This window comes from Mandrillus leucophaeus, unplaced genomic scaffold (assembly GCF_000951045.1).
Source record: "Mandrillus leucophaeus isolate KB7577 unplaced genomic scaffold, Mleu.le_1.0 Scaffold73, whole genome shotgun sequence".
NCBI classification, from domain to species: Eukaryota; Metazoa; Chordata; class Mammalia; order Primates; family Cercopithecidae; genus Mandrillus; species Mandrillus leucophaeus.
In genome coordinates, this window is record NW_012107919.1 from 3,186,382 (window position 1) to 3,198,008 (window position 11,627).

The window sequence follows — 11,627 nt, forward strand, 5'->3', positions numbered from 1 at the left end:
ATTTTGTATTTCAGCTTAATGATTCTACATTCTGGGAAAAAGACTTAACTCCAAAAAATGAGATAGTGGGGCATTTAATATTCCTCATCAATCTTAAATTGTTTTGCCTGATTTTTTTTAGAATAGTTACTAGTATGTATATTTTTATTTTTTTAAAATGAGGATATCTGGTGTTAGCATTGTTGTCTTCCAAAATCAGTATCTTAGATGATTCTTTCATTCATCTATCCATCCATGAAATATTTATTCATTACCTTCTGGTTACTAGGGTCTGGGAATACAAAGATGAATAGGATTCACCAGAACATTTTTGTGGGGGAATCCAATGTGTAAATATAATTGCATCATCATTTGATGGTTCATTGTAGCATAGTTCTGAGGTTAGGTGTATAATCTTAAATTTCAGTTTTCTCACCTGTAGAATGGTTATAATAAGAATACCTTTCATAGGATCGTTGAGAGGGTAAATGAGTTTTTGCATGTGTTTCACTTATATATAGAATGTTGTGGTTATTCCATAAATGTTAACTATTTATGATGAGGGTGGTGATCATTAAAAATGTGCTAAATACTGTAATAGATTCCTGAATGAAGTACTGTGGAAGCACAGAGAAGAGAGTATAATTTAAGTTATAGAGCTATGCTGCACAATTATGGTAGTCACTACGCTATTAGATATTGAGAACCTGAAATATGACTAGCCTGGGCTGGGTGCGGTGGCTCACGCCTGTAATCCCAGCACTTTGGGAGGCCGAGGCGGGCAGATCACAAGGTGAGGAGTTCCAGACCAGCCTGACCAATATGGTGAAACCCCGTCTGTACTGAAAAATATAAAAACTAGCCGGGCATGGTGGCGTGCACCTGTAGTCCCAGCTACTCAGGAGGCTGAGGCAGAAGAATCGCTTGAACCTGGAAGACAGATGTTGCAGTGAGCCAATATTGCGCCACTGCACTCCAGCCTGGGTGACAGAGCGAGACTCCATCTCAAGAAAGAAAAAAGAAATGTGGCTAAGCCAAAATGAGTTGTGGTGTAAATGTGTAACTACATAGCAGAATTCAAAGACTTAGGACCAAAAAAAAAAAAAAAGGTGAACTATCTTAACAATTTTTCATATTGATTACATGTGGAAATGATAAGATTTGGATATATTAGGTTGATTAAATATATTAATTTCACCTATTTTTACCCATTTTTATTAAATTCCACATGTGGCTTGTATTATATTGCTGATGGACAGCAGTGTTCTAGAGGGTGTCATAGACAAGGGCACATGAGTTGGATTTTGAGACATGAGTGGTAGTTGCCCAGCTAAAGAAAGATAAATGCATTATTCTGGGCAGAGAGCACAACATGTAGGCAGGCAGTGTGAAAGTTCTGTGGAATGGTAAAAGGTGTGTCTGGAGCAAAGCTTGGGATAAAACAGAAAAAGATAAAATGTAGATTTGTTTAACATTTTTAAAAGTATAATATGTTAAATTGAAGATAGAAGCCACAAAAATAGTGCCATCTTCTTTGGTTTAATATATTTAATTTCTTGGTTTTATTTTGCATATGGACATGTAATAAACTGAATAACTACCCTCAGGCAATAAAAAACAACTCCTCTGCTGAGTTTAATTTTTCTTTTGAACAGCTTCATTGAAGTATAATTTGTATACTGTAAGTCCATCCATTAGGTGTACAATTCAGTGGTTGTTAGTAGTAGATTCAATGGTTGTTGTTACTGTTAGATTCTTAAGTTTTAAAAGATAATTTAGAGTTTAGCAAGAAGGCAAGAAGTGTCATTTTCCCACTTCCAGCTACAGAGGACCTCCTAAGACTCTTAAAATTTAATACACCTCTGTCAACAATTCTTAATTCATTTACATTTCCATATTTACCTGCCAACCTAGATATTGTACCTCTGCAAGAATTAAAGTAGCTAAATATAGCATAGTCCTGGTGCCTCAAAGTAAGAAACTCAATTATTTCTAAGTTTGAGTTTGCCATCCTTCCACATGCAGTAGTCTGACTAATGTCAGCAGATATGTACTTGTCATTATTTTTAAAAGGCAAATGGGATACCTGGTTCAGACAGCACTGTTGTTATAAATGGTTTTGCATTAGAACTGCAGTGTAGTAGAGGAGGGCTGAACTAGAAGGGAAAAAAACATGGCTTCCAGTTACTGCTCTGCTACTCAATCACCAAGAGCCAGATCAAATCTCTTAATCTTCTGAAGCTCAAGTTTCCTCATCTATAAAAACCAAGTGTGATAATAGTTAACGTTTCTGCATAGGATTTTTGTAAGGATGAAGTGAGATAATGCATATGAAAATATTGTTGCATCGTAAAAGTGAATTAAAAAAAAACATTTAAAATCTTTTTCAATATCCTAGAGGACAATAATACCCGAGTTTTGTTTGAACGAGTTTTAACATCTGGAAGCCTTCCTCCTGAGAAGTCTGGGTAAGCCATTGTGACAAGTTGTTGGTCGGCTTCTAAAGACAGCTTTCTTACCTGAATTGTGTCTATGGGGTGAATGTTTGCTTGAGTATGAGTTTCAAGAGAAATTTCCTTTCCTTCTCAAGACTTATTTTACCTATCAGCTATACTTTTATACCTGTTTAAGATTATTTTTAAATTTCTGCACAGTGATTAGAATTGTTTTTAAGAGATGCCATAGCAATTTATTATCATCTTTCTTGTTTACTATGTATCTCTAACCAGAATTAGTGGCTCATGCCTGTAATCCCAGCATTTTGGGAGGCCAAGGTGGAAAGATGACTTGAGCCCAGGAGTTTGAGACCAGCCTGGGCAACATAGTGAGACCCCATCTATACAAAAAAACTTTAAAGATTAGCTGGGTGTGGTGGTGCATGCCTGTAGTCCCAGATACTGGGAGGCGGAGGTGGGAGCAGGAGGATTGCTTGAGCCCAGGAAGTTGAGGCTCCAGTGAGCTATGGTCATACCTCTGCACTCCAGCCTGGGTGACAGAGTGAGACTCTGTCTCAAGGAAAAAAAAAAACAACCCAGAGAGAGAGAGAGAGAGATGTGTATATATATGTATATTTATGTATGTGTATGTATGTATATATACATATATTGTATATCTATTATATATAATATAATATATAATATCTATTATATATAATATATGTATATATACATACACACACACACACATATATATATCTCCCTAGAAATTGATACTAACATGTTAGGCATTCTGAAATTTTCACCTCCCTTACTCAAAAGCGAAGACTCTTCTTGTATATTGAAAGTTTGTTTTACATATTATGTCTCTGACTTATGGTTTTGTCTCTGTTAGTTTTACCATACAGAGGAATAACATTGTGGATTGGTACAGTGGAAATATAGTAAGGCTTTGGAGTCTTGTTCAATATCCAACTCAGCCAACTAGATGGCAAATTTCATAGCTATACCAATCCTCATTTTCTTATTAACAATAATGTCTACTAGTATAGGATTTTTTGTGATAGCCACACATCTGGTATATAAGAGGTACTTAATATATTACTTTAGTACAAAGGTGCATAGTGACATTTAAGCAGTCTCAGAGCATTAATTTTAGCTGTTAGAACAATGATGAGGCACCAGTTCGTCCCCAGTGATCCACATTAATGGGAAACAATAGAGTAATCATACTAGATTTTGGAGTATATTTTTATTCATATATTAGATGAAGAATGTATTCTACATTATAATTCCTGCCACTTAAACAAAATAATGAAGCCACATTATTCAGGAGAAATTAGAAATCTGTCTAGGTTCCTTTTCCAACTCCTCCGCCTAGAGTTTACCCTCTCTAAGGTAAGTCTCTCATGTTGACCACAAAGAAGAAGCTATATACTAAATAAGTAAAAACTCAAAAATGGGCTTAAATACTGAAGTGATAGGTTTATAATTTACTTTGAAATACTTAAGCAGGCTGGGTGCGGTGGCTCACGCCTGTAATCCCAGCACTTTGGGAGGCCGAGGCGGGTGGATCACCTGAGGTAGGGTGTTTGAGACCAGCCTGGCCAACCTGGGGAAACCCCATCTCTACTAAAAATACAAATATCAGCCGTGGTTGCGGGCGCCTGTAATCCCAGCTACTTGGGAGGCTGAGTAACGAGAATTGCTTGAACCCGGGAGGCAGACGTTGTGAGCTGAGATCGTGCCATTGTACTCCTACCTGGGGGACAAAAGCAAGACTCCATCTCAAAAAAAAAAAAAAAATACTTAAGCAAAAATAAGATGAAGCAAATATGGCAAAATATTAGCAATATAGGTAGTGGTATGTAGGTATTCATTATACTATTCTATTTTTCTATAGTTTAAAAATCTTTATAATAAAAAGTCACTTTTTATAACTTATGGGGAAAAGAGAGAGCTTACGGCGTTTTTGTAAATGAACTCCCTGCCCTAAACCCAGAATAATTAAAGTATTAATTGTATTTCTTTTCTTGCAGAGAAATCTGGGCCCGATTTCTAGCATTTGAAAGTAATATTGGTGATCTAGCTAGTATACTCAAGGTGGAGAAAAGACGGTTTACAGCATTCAAAGAAGAGTATGAAGGGAAAGAAACGGCTTTACTAGTAGATAGATACAAGTTCATGGATTTATATCCTTGCTCTGCAAGTGAATTAAAAGCACTTGGTTATAAGGTATGTACTTAGGATCAAGATGTGGAATGTCCTCACTTTTCCAGTGTTTTAGAAGAGTTCATTGATAACCTGCACTCTAAATTCTGAAATGTGAATTAATCTAGTTTTGGAATAGATTTGCAGGAAACAAGAAAAAAGTTCAGAGATTTTCCTGGGGTTTAGGAAATGCTGAGTGTCAGAGTAGCTGCACAAAATGAGAATTGAAATGGGATTTAATAGTTTCATTCTGTCCTGAAATTGTCAGTGCCTTATATCTTATATCTGGTGGGCAAGATGGAGGAGGTGTGGAGGGAAGAGAAACAAAAGAAAATCTGAATGTTACCTTAGGTATTACTTTTTTTTCCTAATAGTTCTTATCAAATTGATACATATATTTTGACCGATCTTAAACCAAATATAGTTCCTGTTGCATATTTTGTAAGATATAATGAAGAAATATTACAGCTTATTAAATCCATAAAGTTCCTTGAGGGATTTGTATTCTTAAAACAGCGCTCCTTCAGTGACCTTTGGGGGAATTAACTCATCTATGAATGGAACTCTTCTATAGAGACTACTGAGTCATAAGAAAACAAATCTGGCACCTGAACCTGTTCGGGCCACAGGGAGAGATTAATATTTACAAAGCCCCAGAAACATCCCGTGCTAAGAAAACCGTTATATCATCTCTTAATCTTTCTGTGACATGTGAACAAAGACTAAGATGGAAATTCACAGAGAAGTCCTTGGTTGATCTTTTTAAGGCAACCACCATTAGGATGTTCCTGACCATCATTCTCCTTTTTCTCACGGCCCTCTTTTAGCCTGGGTCTTGCTCTGTCTGATCCAGATAAAATATTTTGAGGAAAAACTACCCATAATTGATATTCAGGCATTTTTGTTAATGGAAGCCCTATTTCTGTGCCAGATGCAGATTCCTAGTATGAACCATAGGATTACTACTCAGGGATAAGTTAGTTTCTTCTTCTAGTTTTAACTGCTTCTCAATGAAAAGTCAAAGATATTTTAAGACTACAGTAAGTCCTCATTTAACATTACTGATAGGTTCTTAGAACTTTGACTTTAAGCTAAATGATATGCACTGGGTCCTCAAATAATATTTTTGTGTTTAACATGGTTTTGTTATAACCTTGATAAGAAAAATACTGGTTTTGCTATACATCGTTTCTCTCTCTCTCTTTTTATTTTTATTTTTTTTGAGATGGTCTCACTCTATCGCCCAGGCTGGAGTGCAATGGTGAGATCATGGCTCACTGCAGCCTTGACTTCCCTGGGCTCAGGTGATCTCCTGTTTCAACCTCCCAAGTAGTTGGGATTACAGGCAAATGCCACCACACCTGGCTAATTTTTGTATTTTTTTGTGGAGATGGGGTTTCACCATGTTGCCCGGGCTGGCCTCTAACTCCTAGGCTCAAGGGATCCACTTGCCTTGGCCTCCCGAAGTGCTGGGATTACAGGCGGCAGCCATCACGCCTAGCCCATCATTTCTCTAAAAGTTGCAGTTTCCTAGAACCTATTAACAATGTTAAGTGAGGGACTTACTGTACTTTGTGCCATTGCTAGAAAAGGCTATTTCAACTTTTCCAAGATGAAAATGAAAATTAAGGCAGTTAATTAAAATAAAGATCTGCCAGGCATGGTGACTCATGCCTATAATCCCAGCACTTTGGGAGGCTGAGACGGGCGGATCACTTGAGCCCAGGAGTTCAAGACCAGCCTGGGAAACATGATGAAATCCCATCTCTACCAAAAAAAGAGGGAAAAATACAACAATTAGCCAGGTGTGGTGGCACCTGCCAATGGTCCCAGCTATTCGGGAGGCCAAGATGAGCCCAAGAGGGAAGCTGAGGCTACTTTAGTGAGCCGTGATCAAGCCACTGCACTCCTGACTGGGTGACAGAGTGAGATCTTGTCTTTAAAAAAAAAAAAAAAATTAAAAAATACAAATAAACAGAAAAGAAAGATCTTATAGTGGCCAGATGTGGTGACTCACACCTGTAATCCCAGCACTTTGGGAGGCCGAGGCGGCTGGATCATCGGAGGTCAGGAGTTTGAGACCAGCCTGGCCAACATGGTGAAACCCTGTCTCTACTAAAATACAAAAATTAGCTGGGCTTGGTGGCGGGCATCTGTAATCCTAGCTACTCAGGAGCCTGAGGCAGGAGAATTGCTTGAACCTGGGAGGTTGTAGTGAGCTGAGATAGTGCCACTGTACTCCAGCCTGGGTGACAGAGTGAGACTCTGTTTCAAAAAAAAAAAAAAGAAAATAGCAAGTATTCAGGAGTAGAACTACTTCCTGAATATGATGTTTTCCATCTTATATTTGTTTCTACTCTTGTTTTTTGGGGAAGGATTAATGTGCTTCTGTGTGTTATGGTGAGTGGTATGGTGTATATGTATCTGTGTGAGAAAGATTTTTTAGAAGTGATACCCAATGTGCCTACCATTTAGATTTGCTTATATAATTAATACCAGATGTCACCAACTGCATTTCAACAAATTTTGAGAAAGTGGAATGCTTTTCTATCCTTCATTGGTGGCAAAAAGGGGTTATTTTGTTTCTAGACAGACAGAGTGACACTGGGTTGCCTGGAGCAGGGGAGCTCCTCTGAGATAGGGCCTCTGTTCATAGGTGACTGTATTGCTCCCTTTGGCATATCTTGTCTCAGCCCTGGCAGGGCAATGCTAGTGTACTGAAAGGAAGACTGTGGATGGATTTGAGGTCAGAGAGGCCTGCCCTCCCAATCCTCCTCTCTCTACTTACTATCTGTGTGACCTGGGAAATATCAAAACCTTTGTGAGCTTCAGTCCCTTCTATAAAATGGAGATGTTACTATTTGCTTCATCAAAGAGAGAATAAATGGCTAAAATTGCCTGATGAATAGTGTCTGCTCAATAAATATTCCTTGTTCCCTGTAATAAATAGCACATTGGAAATAACTTTTCATTGCATTAGCAAAATCTTAACCTGTGTGATGCCTTCACAAAACAGGACGTCACTTAATCCAGCTTCGTTTAATGAAACTGATGTTCAATTCTAATGGAAGGGAGGTGTCAGAAGATCTAAAATCTTGAATTTTCCTCCAAATTATCCTGACCTCTACTTAGTTCCCAGTCTTATGACTACCCAAAAAAACTTGTATCTGTCCTACAAATGTCCTACCTGGCAACACTGAGTTTAATGACTTTTAACTTGTGTTGGGGTAAAGTTATAATACACTGAGTCTTAGAACCAAATGGCTTTCCTTGTTGAGTAACAATCTTTACCATCATTAGAGTCCTTGCTTATCCGTCTCCATTTTCTTCCTGTGGTTTTAACCCAGATATTCACACTGTATCCTCAGGTTATGAATTGCACGATTATTCTCTAGTAGTCCCTTTTTCAGGTTTAGGATTCTTCTGTTCTGCATTTTCAGGATGTCTCCCGTGCTAAGCTAGCAGCTATAATTCCAGACCCAGTTGTAGCTCCTTCTATAGTGCCTGTTCTGAAAGATGAAGTGGATAGAAAACCAGAATACCCTAAACCAGACACTCAGCAGATGATTCCATTTCAGCCACGACATTTAGCACGTAAGCCATGACTTTAGATCCAGTACTGAGACCTCGGTTTGTTTGTTGATTTAAATCCAAAGTGTGGGGGTAAAGTGACATGGCCTCTCAATTGTGGGTTAATTATTAGACCTAGGGTCACTATGACAAGTGATTTAGCTTTAATCTTTGAAACAGATTAACTAAGAATGTCCTAAAAACAAAACTTCAATGATCCAGATTCCAGGAACCCATTTTGGCAGTAATACTTGGTTTTCAGAAATGCTGCTATGCCCAGGTGCAGTGGTTTACGCCTGTAATCCCAGCACTTTGGGAGGCCAAGGCAGGTGGATCACCTGAGGTCAGGAGTTCAAGACCAGCCTGACCAACATGGTGAAACCCTGTCTTTACTAAAAATACAAAAATTTTCTGGGCATGGTGGCACATGCATGTAATCCCAGCTACTTGGGAGGCTGAGGCAGGAGAATCACTTGAACCCAGGAGGCGGAGGTTGCAGTGAGCCCAGATCTTGCTATTGCACTCCAGCCTGGGTAACAAGAGCGAAACTCTGTATCAAAAAAAAAAAAAAAAAGCTAAACAGCTTTTTACCTGAACAGCTGGAAACTTTCTTCACTGATACAATTTGGTTTCTTTACTTACTAATGGTTAGTAGCCTCTCTAGATTCTTTTTGAACAAAGCCCTTCTGATTAAATATGCTGTTGAATAATTGACTTGAAAAAGGATTGCTAAACAAATGACTTGTGTAACTCAGAAACAGTCTTTGACAAAAACTGACTTTAGTTCAGTCCCCAATTGTCTTATGCAAAGTCACTTGTCTACTTCTCTGCCTCGCAGTGGCCATGGCATTGAGACTGCTCTGTCTCACCCACTTTGGTTTGGTAAAGCCCTAAAAGTATTTTCAGTGTCCAGAACAAAGCAGCATAGACATGGAAGATCTTTATGTGCAAGTCACTTGATTTTAGCTCTGTGTAGAAATTCTTCCATCCCACTTGATTCATACTTTTCTTTTTCTCACAGCTCCAGGCTTACACCCTGTACCTGGTGGAGTGTTCCCAGTCCCTCCTGCAGCTGTTGTTTTAATGAAACTTCTCCCTCCTCCTATCTGTTTCCAGGTTTGTTCACTTATTTTCACGGTAGATACTGGCTCTGTGGGTTACAGTAATTGTGTATAACGTTACTGCTATTTTAACTTGTCAGATTACTGGGATTAAAATTTATTCATGTCAAAATAGGGTCCTTTCGTACAAGTGGATGAACTGATGGAAATTTTCCGAAGATGCAAGATACCAAATAGTAAGTAACAGAAAATCCATTTCAGAGTGTCATTCCACATTGTTGTCTCATAAGCCGTAGAGATTATTATTCTCTGCCACTGAAGTTTTTGAAACCAGCCAGCCAATTTGAAGTACAGTGAAACCCAGGAGTTACCCAAACCCTCTTTGGCAGAGAGAGGCTTATTCATACTGAATTCTACTAAGTAAAATGTCATAAAAGTTTATCTTTTCTATTCATGTGAACATGTACTTTGGCTTATTAAAATTATTAGTTTTAACAGCAGCTTTTGTCTTTTTCTTTCATTATTTAGTATCAGTAGTACTATCCCATGTTTTGCTAAATTAGTAGGCTATGAAATGAACTATAAAGTGTCCACAGTTGAACATACATATCCTTTCATAGTGGAATATGTTTTTACGTTTTGTTGTTTTAACAGCTGTTGAGGAAGCTGTGAGGATCATTACTGGTGGGGCCCCAGAGCTAGCTGTAGAAGGCAACGGCCCTGTGGAAAGTAATGCAGTACTCACCAAGGCCGTCAAAAGGCCCAACGAGGATTCAGATGAAGATGAAGAAAAGGGAGCCGTTGTCCCCCCTGTTCATGACATTTACAGAGCACGGCAGCAGAAGCGGATTCGGTAGGGCTTAAACGCCTCTGCAGAAAACTCCTGTCCAGGATTCCTTTTGCCTCAAGTCGTATGTTTAAAAGAGACAACGCTTTGTTACAAGATCCTTGGAAACAAAGTTGTATTGTCATTGGTGCCTCTATCATATGGTTCTTGAGAAAAAACAAACCAACCTGTGTGAATTTTAGAATATGGAACAGACCTATGCTCTAAGCAAAATTAGGTTTTCAAAAATGTGAGAACAATACAAAATGGCAGAACCACATTTTGTTCCCTCTTCAAGGGTGTCTTGTATGTGCCGCTTGAAGATTTGTGAGTTTTTCAACAGTTTTATTTTAAAAACTGGATGGCTTATGATTGTAAAGCATTTTATCACATTTTCTGAAAACAATTGTTCTTGGTTTGCTTATGTAGAGTCCTGCCTTATTGTTTGTTTTTATTTATGGCAGAATGTATGAAATCCGTTTTGTAGTTTGAAATTTTAAAAGTCCTTTGAAAAATAAAAGGATTCAGAAACATCATGCTTCCTCTGCTCCTTTCAGATTTTATTTACAATAACTACTTATTTTATGTTATTTATCCAATACCATTTAAAAATAAATGTCAGTACAAGGAAAAGTCATCTTGTATTTACTAAATGTATTAATCACATACTCTTTCCTGGTCTTTTTTGGTGCTAACTAAAAACATTTTTTTTTGTTTTTTTGAGACGGAGCCTTGTTCTGTTGCCCAGGCTGGAGTGCAGTGGCCGGTTCTCAGCTCACTGCAAGCTCCGCCTCCCGGGTTTACGCCATTCTCCTGCCTCAGCCTCCCGAGTAGCTGGGACTACCGGCGCCCGCCACCTTGCCCGGCTAGTTTTTTTGTATTTTTTTAGTAGAGACGGGGTTTCACCTTGTTAGCCAGGATGGTCTCGATCTCCTGACCTCGTGATCCACCTCAGCCTCTACCATTTTAGAAATCCTCAAATATGAATGCATTTGCTCCCCAGTAAATCTGAGGCAGATTAAGATCCTGTTAATACTTTTGTCTCTCTTGAAAGCAACCTAAGTGTGGAAATTCCTTTAACCACCTGCTGTCTTGTTCTCACACAGAGTGTCCCTTATCTGAATATACTTGGGACCAGAAGTGTTCAGGATTTTGGATTTGTTTAGATTTCAGAATATTTGCATCATACTTACCAGTTCACCATCCCTAATCCAAAAGTCCAAATTCCAAAAAACTCCACTAAGCATTTTCTTTGTGCATCATGTTGACACCCAAAAGGTTTTGGATTTTGGAACACTTTGGATTTCAGATTAGGGATACTGAACTTGAATATTTTCACACGTGGCCAGTTCTCAAGAACCTTTTTTTTCCCATGAGCTAAACATAGATAACATTAAGGAAAATGACATCTATTTAACTAAATTCTAATTACAGTGAGCAAAAACTTGTCATGCAAATTAAGTCCAAAGAAATAGACTGTGCTCTTTGGTAACATTACCTCCTCTTCTCTTTACGTGTTAAAAACTAAAAAGCAGGAAGGAAACA

General features: G+C 38.3%; 1 protein-coding gene across 2 annotated transcripts in view; it reads left to right on the plus strand.

The window, feature by feature from the left end:
* Positions 1 to 10,616, plus strand: part of CSTF3 (cleavage stimulation factor, 3' pre-RNA, subunit 3, 77kDa) — a 93,291-nt gene extending 82,675 nt beyond the window's left edge. For both annotated transcript variants that reach the window (XM_011965567.1, XM_011965568.1), the window contains exons 16-21: positions 2,378 to 2,447; positions 4,454 to 4,649; positions 8,066 to 8,219; positions 9,217 to 9,311; positions 9,432 to 9,492; positions 9,911 to 10,616. In XM_011965567.1, coding sequence (XP_011820957.1) covers positions 2,378 to 2,447; positions 4,454 to 4,649; positions 8,066 to 8,219; positions 9,217 to 9,311; positions 9,432 to 9,492; positions 9,911 to 10,113 — 779 coding nt within the window. In that variant the 3' untranslated portion in view covers positions 10,114 to 10,616. The remainder of the gene's footprint in view (positions 1 to 2,377; positions 2,448 to 4,453; positions 4,650 to 8,065; positions 8,220 to 9,216; positions 9,312 to 9,431; positions 9,493 to 9,910) is intronic.
* Positions 10,617 to 11,627: the final 1,011 nt, after the last annotated feature.